This window comes from Falco cherrug, chromosome 1 (assembly GCF_023634085.1).
Source record: "Falco cherrug isolate bFalChe1 chromosome 1, bFalChe1.pri, whole genome shotgun sequence".
NCBI classification, from domain to species: domain Eukaryota; kingdom Metazoa; phylum Chordata; class Aves; order Falconiformes; family Falconidae; genus Falco; species Falco cherrug.
This window is the reverse complement of record NC_073697.1, coordinates 87486789-87504928: the sequence shown is the minus strand read 5'-3', so window position 1 is coordinate 87504928 and position 18140 is coordinate 87486789. Positions and strand designations below refer to the sequence as shown.

The following is an 18140-nucleotide window of genomic DNA, read 5'->3' as shown; positions in this document are numbered from 1 at the left end:
GGTTGTACGTTTTGGCTGTGAGTGGGAGGGTAGGCTTTTAGTTTATTTTCAAATGTGAGAGACCGGAGGCATGGAAGACATACAGACAAGAAAGACAATAGTGCATGGGGATGAACGCATGCTGGCCTGGCTTCCAGAGTGACACATGCTGTGCAGCCAAGCAAGTGGACTAAGCATGGATTTGACAGATGCAAGAACACAACAATGCAGAGGAGAGGTAGCGCACATCCACCTTTGTCCAACAGCAGAGCGTCATCTATCAGCATGCAGCACTCTTACTTAAAGCCAAGTAAAACTATAGCAATTGCGGAAAAAATTCCCAAATATCTAGTAGTAATGCAACAAGGGAGATGAACACATGCCACAACGCTACAAACACATACCTCCAAGAACCACAACATTCTAGACCAGTATGATGAATGTGCTTTCAAGAGCAGGCCTACACAGCAAAATTTACGCTCAAACCCACTTCCAGCTCTTGAGCTCTCTGCAACACCTACCTTTAGCTTTTTTTCCACCAAAACAACCAGCATCATCTTTCTTCTTCTTCTGAGAGCCTCCCGTGCTTGTAGTCTGACTGGCATCTAGTTCTTGGTACTTATCAGCTCCAGGGACCTCTTTGTGGACATGGTAGGAAAGGTTCCGCATGATGCACACACAGTTCTCCACAGACTGTTACAGAGAAATTTATGTTATAGTAAGTACTGCACCCTCTTATTTGCAAACCATTATATTATACAGTGGAGGGTTTCAGGGAATTAAAAAGAAGCCCACCTGCCCCAGGGAAAGAATGTAGCTTTCAAAGGAGATTTAGCCAAGACCCCTAAAATTAAGATTCATTCTTGTTCTAAACCCAATTTTATTCTTCCAAAAGTGAAGTGCCTCATAAATAGCACCCATTCAAAATGAAAACTCTCTAATCTAGAATACCACCTGATCTTACATAAAGAATATAATTCACCAGAAGATCAAAACACACACCAGAAAGTGATCACATAAGGATCTTATTTTAATACAAGCCTCTCTCTCTCATTCTTCCAACCTTTAAGATCCCCAAGGGGCCCACTTTATTAAATTTTCTCTGGGTCAAAACCTAGGCCTTGTGAGGATTTCAATGAGAACACACGTTGTCCTGTAGTAATAGCAAATCCACAGCACATCAGGTTCTGACAAGAGCAATGCTCTGTAGGTTGCAGTGGAAACCACCAGGTAGTTACAAAATCCACTTCCAAAATTACCTGATTAAGTGACAGGGCTTTATAATTCCCTTGTACAGTCCATCGCATGGTAGGCCTCGAATAAAATAATGATGCTGTACAAGCCTTACTGGTGTTATGAAGCAATACCGTACTCTTTCTTTTTTAGAGAGGTTAAAGGTATGATATTCCTTATGCATATAAATACGCTTTTAAGCGCCACAGGATGAGATGATGATAAAAACAGATTAATCAAAATCTGCACTTAAAAAAAAAAAAGCCACAATGAAAGGGCTGCAAGTGTGACAACATACCTTAATGTCTAAGCACTACAGTTGTTAAGAGATGGTGCTGAATAAAGTCTTTAAAATGGGAACTGCCTCCTTTGCTGGTATTGTGCAAAGCACAATACAACGGGACTCAATTCTGATTTGGAGACTGCACTTATAAATGTCAATTAAGTAATGCAGAACAATAGCAATAACATCACTGGCAATAATAAAGGACTACTCTCCCCACCTATCACAACCACTTGCTTTTGCTCACCTCATCAGCCACACAAGGTAACACAGCAGCATCATACTGATTCCCCCATCAGGACTAGCACGGATATGACAGAGATGAGAGGAAAATAATTACTGTATTTTCTGAGGTAAGCACAATCCCCTTCTGATACTAGCAAATAAGCGTCAGATCCCAGAGCAACACTTCAGCCTAAATTAATGGAAACATCCATTAAATTTTAATACTCAAATTCACCTTATTATCTGTATCCTTCTTGCCAACTGCAGACTGTAGAGCATGAAGAAGGGCATCCACCAAGCCATCACACTCTCTTAGCCTTCTGCGTGCTTCTGCTCCATCGGAACTTACGTTCCTAACAGGAGAGATTTAAAAGAAAATTTAGGCATCTAACCTTCACCATAAAGCTGAAGGTGTGTCGATTTATACTACAATTATTAAGAACTCATTACCTCGGATGAACAATTTGGAGGCAAAGTAGTCTGACAAACCTATTATATCTCAGTAAAATATGGACAATACATATCTACAACTCCCTGAATCTGAACAAATAGGGGAACACACTCAGAGGTGCCTACACACACATTCTTCTGAGTTGCTGGTGGGTCAGTGATATACATTAAACTGGACAGGAATTTTCAGAGCGACCAATATGCAAACTAAAAATTTAATTTCACAGTCAGAGTTTTTAATTTCAAAAATACTTTCACCATCTCAAGAAAAACATGCGAAATCACAAGACTGCTCAGCAGTATTCATGACCACAGAAACTGAAAAATGAAAACGATTAAAAACAGGGGTCAAATAAGCTGTATTTAATCTATCCATATGCAAAATTGTTCACTTTCTTTGGCGCCCATCTGCTCCAAAAGTCAGATGGGAGTCACCTTGTCCAAATGCTGTCTCCTTGACTCCTCAAAGGTTCTTCAAATTGGTTCTGTATCCCCAGATTTCTAACTGGAAGCTACTGCCACCCAGTTTAAAGCCTACGTTTTGAACATGTAAAGGCCACCTTTCACACTGTGTACAGCAGTCTCAGCACAAAGCCTGGATCAGTCATGCTTATGAAGTAAAAGACTCATTCAGTACACTTATAAGGCTTTAAATTTCTCAAAACATTGCACAAGAGAATGGCACAGGTAGAAGATGCGAGACAGAGCACTGAAAAGCTACTCGGAGCTGTTGGAAGTTCCATGTATCAATTACTGCAGAAACTGTCAGAGGGGAGCTATGAACTTAGCCCCCCTTGTCCAGCAAGCATGCACATGACATAATACTGAAGCCCCAGCCTTGCATAAGCATCAACTTGCCATTACCCAATAAAGAAATAAAACTCAAGTAAATTTTCCAAATGCCGCTTACCCCTCCCCCCCCCTTTTTTTTTTTTTGGGTGGTGGTGGTGGTGGGGAATGAAGATTTGTAATAGTGCTCACTGGCAAAATCTACATGGAAAGGTTTCTGAAAGCTGAAACCCACTAATCTCAACACCACCACAGCCGATCTCTCAGCTTTCAGGGTCTTTGAATTCCACTAAGGTTAGTTCTCAAAAGCTCAAGACAGAATCACTACCTTCTACTATCAGGATTGTGCAGCCAATTTTTCTTTTTACCAGTTAGGGGGACTGCCAATCTCCAAGTAATTAACAATCAATCATGGTCCCCTCCCATGTCCCCCCATCACCCAGGCAGGCTGGTATGTTAATTGGTTGCCTAGGAAAATACCACATTTTCTCAGGGACCTCTAAAAATCTGAAGACACTTGACTGTGAGCTGGTTGCTGTAACAGCACATTAGCTTTCAATTAAGAACGCAAATGAAACGCACAGATAAATGAATTCTTTCCCCAAATCCTAACACGCAGCCTCACCCCTAGCAATGGCTTATACAAGGCAGGTAAAGTGGATATTAAAATATGATTCCACAGGATACATGGAAGTGAGAATTCTACATGCTGTTTTTCCATCACCAGTTGTATTAATCCTTTTTTATCAAAAGCCCAAATGTGAATTTTAACGTAAAGTCTTTATGAAACTGAAATTAGAATTCAAATTCTCTGTGATACCTTTCAGAAGTTGTAACAATAAATGATAGCAGCTCCACCTCCAAGCACATCTATTCAAGTGGAACATCACTTACTCAGCTTGAGGGTGACAGAAATGCACTAAAAATGGTCTTATCTGGAGCTGTGTATCACATTTCTTACTTCCTCATTAAGTTTTAGAAATAGAGGGCTAAAATACATAAGGAACACTTGCAGACTTCCAAAAATAAGTAAATGCAAATTTATTTTTTTTTAAAATCCTTCACACCTTTCTTGCCGCACTCCTAAGACATTTTTCTATGGTCCATTTATGCTACCACACTTGTAGCACATTTGTTTTACTGCTTTGGTTATCAACAGCATCACAGCATTTTTTATCCTGCTTTCTTATTTCTTCATCTGTATTAGGATTAATATGAAGGTAGACATCAATAAGGTTATAATTGAAAATGATAACTATAAAAGTGTATCAGTGTGGCTAGCTGATATCACCTGCTTTACCTTCAGCTATAGAAAAATTTACTGAAAATTAATGCCTCAAGAAAAAATTCCCACCTATATTACACATAAATAGGCATCAACGCTCTACAGGATCAAATTAATAGCTAATGCATGCTATGAATAAGTTATCCAGGCATCAAACTTTGCAGTCTTAATGTTGTAACACATCAAAAAAAATAACCTTACGAGCATCTCATGGAGAAACATTTATTCTATAAACACCCAACAATCGTGGGATTCTGCTAGTCCTCCCCTCCTTGGGTAATGAGATTCCTGCATTTCCTTGTCTGTAACTATAACCCCAACCTACTGGAAAGCTCAGCTCATGTTCTCCACAGAAGTCCAGGCAACACAGTTCTCAAAAGACTCAGCCCAGGGAGATCATCACCTGCCTTACAGCATCTGCTCTTTTGCTGCTCCAACAATGCAAAAGGCAGCAAAGATCTCCCAATTCCCATGGGAATATTTACATTTCAGATACATGCACAAGTACACCAAACATCCCAAAGTACTAAGCAAAGGCAGGCACAGGGAAAATGAAGACCGCATGCTTTGAGTAATTTCTCATCTGGCAATCCCAAGAGAAATGCTCCCAGGGTTGGTTTGCATGATCCAGAGCAACCCTCAAAAGCTCCTGCAACCCAGGAAAATGCCAGGTGGCATTTCTGCCCTGGGATGTTAAGACTCTACACTATCTACCTCCTTGAAAAATACCACCCGGCAGTCATCAGCCATAGCCACATCCTGGGTCTTCAGGAGCCATGGCAGCATGGAGACAAAAGTGACTACATGGACAAGAGAGCTAGCGCTAATACTGGTCATTAAAAAGGACAGAAACTGCAATGGAATGGCCAGCCTGATGCTCCACTGAGCAGGGTCAGGAAAAATCTCTCCCAATTTCATATCTGCACTGGAGTTGTTGATGCGTCTTACAGATCTATTATGTGTTATGGAATGAAAGATGTTACTAAGGAAACTTTAAAAGCGAAGTTTCTAAACAGCCTTCTTTCAAGAGTGATGAAAATCAACAAACAGGCGAGAGATTCCAGCAAACCTTAATGGAGGACTTGTAGTTGTCTTACACAGGGTGACACTGCACAGAGGGAATGCAAAGCCTTGCCCAGGGCAGGAACTTCCCGAAACTCATGCAACAGATATGCAATATATGGCACCCAGACTTGAATAAAGTAGAGGCTTCTGCTTTTCACTAAACTTTTCTACACATTATACAAGCATCATTTTATAGCAGAAGAAAATTAATGCTTCATGGATGGTGTGTTTGATAAAAAACACTGAATAGAAAAGGAAGCCAAAACCCTACCTGAGGTGCTTGTTACCTCTTACTTAGGAGCTATGCTACCATGCAACAACTGGAACAGCCCCAAAATTTTGTAGTTAAAACACTCTCAGTGACTTGCTTGCTGGGGCAGCTTAGTATCAAGAACCCCTATAGATGAAGTCAAAGATACTTTTTATGTTTAAACAACTTGAAACAGGAACTCTGCAGCACTTTTGTAGCACTGATGATGGGCAAAATCCTGTTACAAACAAAAATCAAGTTGACTGCCTGTTCACATGGGTGGGAATGGGGAGGAGGAACCACCTGAACTACCGTTACACAGAACAGTGATGAATGATACCTGCCATTCATCTCTGGTGTTCTGTACAGTCTGCTTCCCTTCCCTTGTCTCTTCATCCCCAGGGAGGCCTCTGCTGCTTTCCCTGCTTTTCAATGCTTTTCCAAGAGTCCATTAAATGAAAAAGTGTATTATAAAATCAAGAATAGTATCTTTCTCACATCACACTGCAAAGGGTAATAGAAAGCCTCACGGTGTGCTTACTGTAAATATATACAACACACTCAAAAGAGCAATTCTAGGAGCAAGACATGGAATTACTGTCCATGTTATTCAAAGTACATAGGAAGGAAACCAACTGTATGACTGATTTTATGTAAAACAGTAAAGCACAAGGCTCATTCCAGAGATTTTAAATCCCCAGCAGCCCTTAGCTGGAAAAAGCAACTTGGATTCTTCCTCAAATTCTTGGAGCCCAGACTGTAGACAGGAATAGTGAAAGAGGATTTGTAAGGATGTTCAAATATATGCTTTCCCTGAGAAAACAAAACAGAGAGGCCTAAGTAAATGTTAAATAAAAGTAAATACCTACCAGCATAGAAACACATCAGGCTAGGAATCCAGTCTTGGTATTAAAGACTTCAGAAGATGGTGGGGAATGTGCTGAGAAATCTGTTCATGCTTTAGATAAGGTTATCATTATCACCAAATAGTCTTCTTAATAACATGCAAGTCTGAAAGTAACATTTACATCTGCAGAAGAGAGTTGGCATTCATCACCTCTAGGATAGGTGAGCTGTTACTACTATCTGTGCCATGCACCAAAATTATCCTCAAGAGAAAAGATTTAAAAGTAATTAAATGCATGGCACTTAATTTGCACTATTTCAATGCAAATCATGTAGCACTACCCCCACAGTGCTCTCCCTAACAATCTGATAGAGTGGATATGTGGAGAACATTTGAGTTTTTTTTCTAAATGATGAAAAGAAACTGAAAATACAAGCATCAGAGTGGCACCTTTTTTGTCTCTGAACATAAACCCAGTATTTCCAAGACTGTGGCTGTGTCTGCCACCAAGCTGGAAAGGGCCATCAGTTGTTACCCCACTGTGCTGCAGCTGAAGCTGAAAGCCAGAGTTTATAGTATTACTGAACACTTACCATCCTGCTTCAGTTCAGCAGGTGTAAAAAGCACTTTGTTTAGAGACCCAGCTGAGGATGAAGACAACAGGTTGGGGACTTTGCCTTTTATATAAATCAAAAGCCAAACCAGAATTCTTTCAGACATCCTCCTAGTAACATTTCCACCTTCCTCTGGAAGAAGCATGGCTGACAGCTGAAGCTGAGACAGTGATGAGGTCTTTCCAACAGCCTCTTTCTGCACACTGTGGGGTTTCAGATTGCTCAAATGAATCTTTTTACTGGTGTAAACAACGTTCTAATAGCTATTTTTGTATTACCAGGCTAAAAAGTAACACTGCCTGCTATATAGTCTGTCTCAGCACTGCTGAAGAAGAAAAGGATACCTGCGATCACTACAAACCAGAGCTACAACCGGGGTTTCCTGCTGGGTTCAGTGCACGCTTTGCAAGGGGGCTGAGTTACCCCAAAAGCAATATGTACACTTTGCTAGATGTTGACTAACACCATCACTGAGGCTTTGCTGTCCAGACACAGAGTGTTATATACTTAAGCTGATAAAAACTTACAAGGTTCTCACAAGTCTAATTTAAATACATTAGTTGTTCTATCCACCTGTTCTGTCAGAACCGTTGCTATAAAGACACCCTTCCACACCCATACTTGGCTTCACTACCAAGAAATCTTTATTTGGATGTCAGCCAAAAGAGACTGATAAATAATAGTTGCAGTAAATGTACTCTATTTCCTAGTGTATTTCTAGGTCTGAACGTCCCAAAGGAGGAATATACAACATTTTAAAATCATTCCATCATTTCATGCAGAAATCGAATGAATTCCATACTTCAGTTCACATGAAATACCAGAGAGTTTAATTGGTATTGAGCTCATTGTTCTGAAAATAAAAGAGAATAAGAAAGAAGCTGCCAGTGACACAAAGAGAGCCTGATCCAGGCAGTAGTGGTCAAAGAGCCCTGTACAACACAATGGAGTGTGGCAGCAGACAGCTGAATTGGAAATGAAGCAGGGAATATAGCAAAGAAAATAGGAAAAAGCCAAATTCCAAATGAAATAAACAGAAAGATAGAGGAGCTATACTGAAGCTATACTGAAGGTATTAAAGAGCAGCTGTTCAGCTGAGAAAAGGTGTGTATCAGATCTGGGCAGGAGATCCCACTGGAAATTGCTGCTCCACTTCAGCATTCACTTACCAGCTAGACCAAAGAGAGCAGCAGACGAGCAGCCTTGGTTGCCTTGCACGTAAAACCCTTCCAGCTATTTGAATAAAGGGATAGGTTTTGTTTAGTTGGTCAAATGCTTCTGAAGAGCTACCAAAATGCTACCAAAAGCCACCCCTGGAAAAGGACTTCACAAGCTGAGCCTGTGCTCCAGCCACGCTGGCACAGAGCAAGAGATCTAGAAAGCACACTGTCACGTGTCTCATATTCGTATCAGCACTGTCTGTAAGAGCTCCCTGCAATAAGCAGGAGTGTAACAGCCAGCAGTACAGTCTAACAAGGTACAGACGTCAAGTCCATCCTTTGCTGTTTGTGGCTTTCTACATTCAAAACATCATGTAATGCTTTTTCAGTAAAATGCTGACTGGTTACCTCCTGCATGACCTACTTGGAGGTCCTTAGCTTGCTCTCCTGTAATGCAAAACGATGCAGAAACACACTACACAAGAATTCCATGATGCCCAGCAGCTACTCAGCTCCCCTATTATTCCAGTCCCAGCTTGGAGGACACGCTAAGGGGCTCTGCTTGCTTTATCACACATGCTTGCTGCCATGTGGAAAGAATCTCAAAATAACAAAAAATGGGCTGTATTTATCTAATAAAGGATCATGGCTCACATGCCTTCCAAAGCAAACTATGTCCATTACAGTGACTGCAGTGAGCTTTGTTTCAGTCTTGCTCTTCTTCCCACCACAGCAACAGATGTTTTTGTAGATTCCCTTCACTGACAGCCAAGGGAGAAGGGACCTAGATTTGTTCCTAAGTAATGACAGGAGGCAATAAGCAAGTGCACAACTTTAAATTTATACTTCAGATTTGATTGCAAAGCATTAAGGTTGCATGTAACTAGGTTATGTCTCTGCTGCTAAAATCTATGCATAATTTATTTATATTACAAGCTAAACATCAGGAACTGTCAGGAGGAACCCTAACAGCTCCTTACTAGCACGAATTAAACGCTCTGCTCATCATATAAGCCCCAGGACAGCCATATGCTGTGATCCTGCACAGTATCAGTAAGCTAATTAAGAAACTGCCTTTGCTCACTCCTCTCTATTGTGTAGGTTTTTAATTTGAGTTGTTTTTTTTCCAGTCTGGGTTGGGCAGATAAGCTTCTCCCATTTCCATGTTCCTTGCTGCTACCAAAGTGAAGACTTACAGGCAAATTTTTGTTCAGTTTTCATCTCTTTCTAAAACTATTCCTTTGCTGAAATTCCAGTTCACAAGTACCTGTTGCACAACAAAACACTGAAGTATTGTTGGCTCCAGTTTCGGGAGCAGCAACCTCCCCAGAGCTGTACCCAGTATGAAGACACTACAAGTACACCAGCCTCCAGGTACGGTGGGTGGGTGGGCACAGATGTGGCAGCACCTGCCCTCATCTCCTCTGGCTGGGACAGGGAAGCATTCAGCTTTTTAAGAAGTCCTACCAGGCCTCCGTGGTTAAACAACTGCCCTGCAACAGCAAACAAAAGGGCTACTTGAACTATGACTGGGAACACACCGATTAAGGGGAAAACTCAAACAAATGACTTTGTCAGTCTTTTTAGGAGTGGGGGAGAAATGTAGCTGCTGCAAGCAGGGCTCTGTACTAATGCTTGGCTCATCTCATGAAGCTCAATTACCAATTTGCTGCTGATAAAAAAGAGCACCTGAGAAGTCACATTTATGTATCTTCTCTGTCTTGCGACGCTTCAATAAGCAAAGCTCCCCTGACACCAAGGGCAGCTGGGCTGGCAGTACTGTGGCAGCATCACCTGAGCTTCACCTCCTGCGTCCTGCTCTTCACTAGACAGCACTTCCAGGTCAAAGATTTGTACTCAAGTGCCTTCTTACTTCAGTCAGATGGAGATAAAAGGCTGCCTCAAGTACATGATAGTGCAGGTAGGACAAATATTATGTGACTGTCACCATTACTATTACCATGCCTGCAGGGTTTAAAGATGGATAGAGCTTGAAGGCAATTCACTTTGAAAACTCTAATTCCCAAGCACTTTTCTTCAGAGAAAAGCCATACATTAATCATTAATAAGAAAGGAGGGCATAAGCATCTGGCTTTCACAGCCTTTCTTCTCTCCTTTCCTCAAATTCAGCATGCAGAGATGGAAAGAAAAAATGGACACACCAGTATCACTGATACAGTCGTTTTCAGGGTGCAGGAGAGAACTTTTCTGCCAAGACTATAGATTCTGTTTGACTAAAAGCTTCTTTACCTTCATGTGCCTCTCAGACACACACACTTGTGCTACAAGCGGTGACTGCTGTAGGTGTTTGCACACACACACATATATATATGCACAAGTATATAAAGACATTGGGACTTGAGGAATGAGTCCATTACCATTAAGCAGTGTTACATATGCCCGAAGCACTGTAAGTTACATCTGCAGGACAAGATGTACATGCACGTCCTTAATGCTCTGTCCCCCTCAGCAAAAGGCTTAAAACATTCTCATAGAAAAACTCTATTTGGCACATCCTAAGTATTAATGATTTACCACCGAACGCCTGCAGCCTTCTTTCCTCTGAAGTACGTAAAAGTCATAGGAGCCTGCAGACACTTACACATAACTTCTCATCCTGGTGGAGTTTGTAGCTCTGAATCTACCAACTCCTTATCTCATTTCTTCAAACACTGTATCTCTTCTTTACCATCAAACTCCTAGGTTTTCATTCCATGGGACCAAACTCTTAGTCTATACCTACAGGAGGTGCTAATTCCCAGCTGTAGTCTCTAGGATCAACCACTCCAAAAATCCTTGAGCTATTGCCATACACCAGCTTCAGGGGAAGGGAAGGACAGAGGTGCCAATCCCACATTAAAGACAGGAATGTGAAGATGAGTGACTGAAGTCCAGATCCACCCAGGCACTCAAGAACCTGAATCTCACCAAAACCAGAATGAGGTACGGCTATTACAAATTAAACCACAAAAAGGTTTATACCATTAATCACGCCTGTAATTATGTCAGAACAGTAGTAGAACAGCCATTAAAGCCACACTTCTCAAGTCTCTTGTCACAGCTCTAGCCACCAGGCTGTCCATTCTCTTCTCAGGAGCTGATGTTGGACAAGCTGTTCTGTGCAATTTTGATCTGAAGAAAGCATGTTTTTAGTGGAAGTCAAGTGGGTGCAGTTTGTTTGTGTTCATACACCCACGGCCAGGTCTCTGAACCCTGAGGCTATTTGTGAATGCAAATTTCTGTGTACTTGGAGAATTGACAAGAAATGCTGCAACTACAGATGGTACCCTGGAAAAAGGAGCACTTCGCATCTGTTTGCTATGCAAATTAATTCCTTTAACATTTGTTGACAGCAGGTCAGTTTAGCACAGGAATCAGGGTAGAAAGTTAGCAATTTAGGAACTAAGTTCTACTCTGTCCTCTTAGAAGTGAAAAAATCCAAGGGAGAATTAAAAGTAATTAGGCAGAAAACAGCAATTAAGCCCAGAATGAATTTCATTTTTAAACCACTAAAATCCTTGCTGCTTCCAGAGAACTAGGAATTATGGTAGGTACCTACACAGAAAAGAAAAAAGATAATGTGACTGCAGCAGTGCTCTCTGACCCACAGATGTGGCACTTCCCCTCTAAAGCAGGGAAGCACCTTAGGAGAAACACGGAGACACAGTGAAGGTCCCTGGTGCTGCCTGGGTGCATGTGACCGAGCCTTAAGTGCCATCAATCCCGCAAGCAACTGAACTTGTACTCTTCTAAAGCACCTTAGTGTCTGGGTCAGAGTTGTAGGAAGGATCATGAAATGGCCTTGTTAAGATGCACCAAATCATTACATTATTTAAACTGGAGGAAAGTACAATTTAAAAATGAATGCTTTTAGATCGTAAATCCCAGTAGGGATTTAGGGGCTTAAAGAAAAATAAAAAGACAGTAACTAGAAGAGACATTCTCCACAAACCTAAAAGAATAAAATACAATGGGAAGACATGAAACTTGCACTCCGAATGAAATAAAGGAACATCTGTGCACCTTTAATGATTCTCCTAGCAAATGGCTTCCTTACTTCTTCCCCAAGCCTACTTTTCCATAACCAAAAAATCCACTTAATTTCAATAAATCAATCTTTTTTTTTTGTTCCTTACTGCTCCTTTCCAGACTTCCACCGTACCCATTTCCCTCAATCAGTCTAACAGGCTATACAAATACCTCTATTTTATAAAATTACACCCAAGGTAGCATCTATCACAAGGCTCGTGACCAATTTAATTAGTAAAATAATTACAGATATTGCAAATCCATTCATCGTACTGGGTCCGCCTCTAGAAGCAAAACACAGCAAAGTAAGAGGAAACACCTTTTTCCTGATCTCAGGATGAGAATGGAGACAAAATTACCATCATCCGCACTAGTTCCTTCAGTTTTCTTGTGGTTCTTGGTAAAGATTATAGAAAAAGCATGCAATAAATTTCATTATCAGATCATAGTTTGCAAACTGGCTGTGCTGCCAAGTCTTTATTTTGCAAAGGGGAATACAGGATTCCCAAAACATTTCTTTGAAATGAGCTTTTGGCACGTCAAAAAAGACTGGGATGACATTAAGTACTTACTCCTTGTATTCCAGATGATACTAGCATGCAAAAGATGCTTACAATGGCCACCACCATCAGAGAAAGCTTGATTTAGAAGGAGCCCTTAAAATAAACACTGGCCTCCAAAGTCGATATAAACCTTAACCAGTTGCCTTTTTTTCCTTTGATTCTTACTGGCTATGTATACATTGTCAGTTAGCTATGGTAGTTTGGTATGGACATCAATAAGTGTCACAGGTGATCCCAGAGTTATTTAACTCATGGTGAAAGAGAGAGCAGTATCTGAATGGCCACCTTTATGATAACAAACTTTGCACAGTTTCTCCGATTTCTAGCTTGCAAACGCTGGAAACTGAGGTCCAATGTTACTCCGTATCACACACAGGGCTTTCTCAAACAGCAGCTCAGACAGATACATTTCTGAGTGCAAGCCCTTTGGTCATATAGTCTAAAATTAACACCAAGTATCACAGATGGATTTTTGTTACTTCAGGAAGTGGGCAGAAATCAGGGCTATACAAAGTCAGAAAGCTACCTTACCTTTAGGTAAGGGGCAAAAGACTGCACGGATCATGCCTCTTATCTTGCACATTCCCTAGTAAAGCAACTCTGGTGCAGGTACAGATGTCTGCTAAGATATTGGCCCCAGTTACTGACCCCTCTGCTAAAGCATCCTACATATACTCGCAGCAGGACATATCTGTGCTGCTAATGCCAGCTGTTAATCCACCCTTAGGCACACGCAGGCCAAGCTGACCACACATGTTACAACTCACCCTGCCCTACTCAGATCTGGATGTACGTCAGCACCCTAACACCCAAAGTGACAAGGGAGAGAGATTTACAAATTACACAGGGGAAACAAGAGCATTATTGACAAGACAAGACTGAAAAGGAAACTGGGATGGATCAGGATTTGAAGAAGAGGTAAAGGCAAATAAGTATTGGTTAGGGGGTTGTTTTGTTTTGTTTTTTAAAATTACTTGGTTTCAATTATTTTGAAATAAGTGTTTTCAATGCTCCACATTATCAAAGGAGAGACGTAGATTAAGAACCAAGTGAAGATGAGAAAGCAGTGTAAAAAAAAATAAAGGGCAAACAGTTCACGCTGTGAATCACAGTTTGTTTCAAACTCGCCCACATCTGTTGATAAACTTCATTAACTGAAAAAATGATACTGAAATGAATGTTGACTTGCATGCATGTCTGTCTTCTGCTTAGATACCTAAACTGCAAGGACATCCGAAACCTCAGAAGTTCAAAGATTCTCTCAGTTTTTTAGAAGACCACGCAGCACACACCTAAGGCTCACCTCCAAAGGGGACAAAGGAGGCTGGCACACCATCAGGAAGACTAACCTCCCAATTAAATATCAAATTGGGGAACAGTCTGTGGTCTGCAATAAGCTCCATTCCTGGAAAATTGAATTTCCAGGACCAGCTACTGTGTCAACAAGAAAAGAGCCGGCAAAGAGGTTTTTAAAACACGGACGTCTGTCAGTCAGATGGCTGCAACAATTTATTCTCTGCTGGTGTTAACCATCTTTATCTTGTTGGTGCTTTTAAGGATGAGCTGAAGAGGATTTAAACAAACAACACAAAATGATTTCCAGCAGTACTAATGGTAATTACTTTTGATATGTCCATTTTTCTCCCTAGATCTGGAAGTGCTCTACAAAAGATAGGTGGTATCCCTGACATTGTAACCAGAATTACAAGCAACGGAAAGACAGCTCAGATCTCACCTACTCCTGCATTTTTTCTGTTGTCCTGGAGTCACTTTATCTCATTGCAAGAAGTAAGGAGACAGCAAGACAATTCTCCCTCCTTTCAAGGCAAGGGGTTCCTCTCCCCGTGGCACAACAAAGACACCTGGACAAACTACCTTTTCCAGATTACCGTTCCCTGCTTACCTGCCATCACATCTCCATTTACCTTCACCAACTACTTGCAAGTATGAAATCACCTTGCCCCACACCCGACTGAAGCTTCAAATTTTCCACAAGGAAACACATAGTCCCACCTGACTTCAACAGCAGAGACTATACATGAAAAAACTGAAATACGTTTCCCCACTTCAACAACAGAAGCAGTCACTCTTCACTGGCTGCTGTCCTGATGCATTTGAAGCGCATCAGGACCACTTTTAACTACAAAAAGTTCAAATTTTCTACTCAACATCTCTCAGTACTACTATGCTCCATACCACTTTTCATTAGCCTTAAGAACACAGGGTCTGAAGTGACACAAGCTTTTTCATGTCCCATAAAACCAGTACCTTGCTTTGAAATAAAAAAAAAAAACAACCAACAACCAACCAAAAAAACCCCAAAGCTATCTTGGAATGTAGAAGTTCAAGTAGATCCACACACCAATAAAAAGTTATGATGTGCATTAGGTTACTCTACTAATGATTAATTTATTGTCTACACTTACTGAAGAATCTCATATTCCTTCAGATAATCCTCCTCCCCCTACCCCTGACTAATTTCCTCTTGCAAAACACCATTAGAAAATGAGACGCTAGCAAGTAAAAACCTGTGATGTCTGGAGCCTACTTAAAAGGACCTTAGTTTCCAGTGGGACTGCAAATAATTTCAGAAATGGGCCCTTTCAGAACACTTTTCATTACTTACTTTACTTGTGAAATGACTCAGGGGAATAGTTACTGCCATTTAGAGACCACAAGTCCAAGAAACAGAAATGAATCAACTTCTGAAGATGCATTAATCAGTAGAAGTCTGACAGAAGTATACTTCAGAGCAACAGAAATTATGATGCCAAATCTTTATTACTTTTATTCAAACTAATTGACGACTTCATAATGCTGAAGGCTAACAGGGCATCTCCACTATCTTCTCTCAAAGAAAAGCAAAATGAAAAGAGACTCTATTTAGGGAACACTGGGTCTTCAGGTTTTTCAGATTGCATTAGGACTCCTCTGGACTCCAGCTTCCAGCATGTACTGTCCTACTCTCAAGGTGCTCTCAGAAATGTAAATACAAATTCTTAACCAGAAAAGGCTCCTTTGCAAGCAATATTAGAAATTGGTTCCTAAATGGGTCAGTAGTTCAGGTTCTTAACTAATTTCCCACAGGTCCTTAGTCACTTCAGCTTAAAATAGGAGTGTGCCCATAAAAGTGTTTGTGGCTGAAACTAGATCCGTGTTTCAGGCTCAGTGTAATTGCACAAAATCAGCTCCCCAGCATCTGCAAATAAATGCCTTTTGATAGGAGAAGGCCTAAAACCAAGAAGGGACTGGTTTGAAAACACACTTTTCAAATAAATAAAAACTGTGCCATCAAAGGAAGCAGAGAAGGTACTCAAAATTTGTAGAAACAGCCCACTGATCACAGTACAATAGACAAATGAAAGCATGATTCTCAGCAGTTGTGGCACAGTTTGCATTGCAAAATGCTGGTTTTGTATGTAGCTTGGCAGTTAGCCTTCCCTGGGTCACTCTCCTTCATATCACACACCACCCTATACAGATCCACTCCCCCTAATCTGGATAAATGACCTCCTCTTCACACTGACCCCACTGGACAGACCTACATTGACAAGTCCTACAACAACAGAGTCTGTGGCAGGCAAATACCTCCAAGCACTAATATTGTGGCCCCTGAAATGGAGACATTCTGCAAAAATGAAAGATATATGATACTTAATTTCACATCAAAATAATTCTATCAGATTCCTAAACACAGGACGTGGTAAACAGATAAAATATTCCACACTCCTGCCTTACCGTAAGCACCCAGAAGTGTTCTTGAAGACAGTTGTCCACTCAGCATCACGAGGCTTGGAGTCCTCATTTGGCTCACTCTCCCAACCTGAATGGGGTATAATCACCTCGTTGGTAAGTGTCTGCAGACCATGGTTGATGATGACCATCTTCAGGGGCTCATAGGATGATAAGTTCCACAGGGTACCTGCAGGGGAAACAGTGATTATGAAATAACAAGAGAACAACTTTAAAATCTCTAGATTAAACAGAATCGCTAGATTTACAGTATATCACTAGAAGGTTTAGTCATAAAACTAAAAGGCAAACCCACTTGATGAGATGCCAGACTAACACACAGCTTAGGGGAATTTCCACAGTTGCTGCAACAGAAACATTTTCCAAAGCAAGGAGGCACTTTTATGAAGACATGGATATTGCCGAAGTAATCAAGTCTTACAACAGAGCCATAAAAGTGATGTGCTATTTGAGATTAATAGGACTTTTCTGCTATACACAAATTTTTTACACTTTTAAGTCTAGCTATGCTTCAAGAAGTAAAAATTCATCCAGTGCAGCAGACAAGTATAGTGAGCAAGTCTTAAAAATGAGGATGAATTTATGGGGGATCATTGATCTTACGCTTACCCTCTGCACAGGAGAATATTTCAGCCAAGACTCCTCTATTATTTACTTCCACATTTTCCTGTCACAGGCAATAACTGTGTTCAAATCACCTGCTGCCACAAACGTATGATGCCTTGAAGAAGCTGAGAACCAAAACTTCTCTATCTTTCCATTTTTACCTCAATTATGAGACAAAGTAGACAGGAGCCAAACATCAAAACAACATTACAGAACAGTCTTACAACTGTAAAAATACCCAGTCTTAGATAAGCGATACAACTTGTCAGCAGACCTGTAGCAGTCCCCTAACAGTAATTGCTCATTAGCTTAGGTCTGAAACAGGACATTCACTTCAGAGACCATTTCTGCATTTGCTCAGCCTGGTAACAAACTTGGAAGGAGCCAAATGCACACTTTTGATATCCAAGGGAAAGCGTGAAGACTGGCAAAATTTCAGACACTGAATAGAAAAGCCAGATTCCCCCGCACACACAGGAAACCTTTTCTAAGTGGATACTGTAACAACCTGAGGCTCTCTGGGTTACTACAGCTGTGAATCTGTGCATGTGACAGTGCAAGCTGTGGACACTCACGTGTTATCTAATAAAAACCACAAAAGAACAACCAAGGTAAGCCTTTTGTTTCCGTCCCTTTCAACCATTCCGTGTTTAAAACCTGCAATTGTCAAACTTTAAAAATGACTGGAAAAAGGTTTTGGATCTGTTACTGTTGTCACACAGCCTAACACACACACACACACTTGCTGGAGCCTGCCAGTCAATGGAAAGCACGTAGCAGGGAGGGACGCAGCAGTGATGCAGCGTGCCGCGGAGACCTGCACAGCCACCACGGCTGCCGGGGAAGAAGTGAAGGCAGCACTCTCATGGGAGACCTCCCTTGCACTCAGGCTTTAACTGCTGCAAGTCACAAGTGTCAAATGCCAAATGTCCTGGTTTAATATCAGAGTATTATCCATACAGGGTCATGACAGGTGCCAGGTCAGAACGGGAATTTACCTCCATTTGAG

The 18140-nt window shown here is 41.1% G+C and overlaps 1 protein-coding gene across 14 annotated transcripts in view; it reads right to left on the bottom strand.

The window, feature by feature from the left end:
• The window catches only part of ARVCF (ARVCF delta catenin family member), a 290084-nt gene that overhangs the window by 52931 nt on the left and 219013 nt on the right, over positions 1-18140 (bottom strand). For all 14 annotated transcript variants that reach the window (XM_055703658.1, XM_055703748.1, XM_055703669.1 and 11 more), the window contains 3 exons: positions 16511-16694; positions 1956-2073; positions 501-672 (listed from right to left, as the gene is read on the bottom strand). In XM_055703658.1, the coding sequence (XP_055559633.1) occupies positions 501-672; positions 1956-2073; positions 16511-16694 (474 nt within the window). The remainder of the gene's footprint in view (positions 1-500; positions 673-1955; positions 2074-16510; positions 16695-18140) is intronic.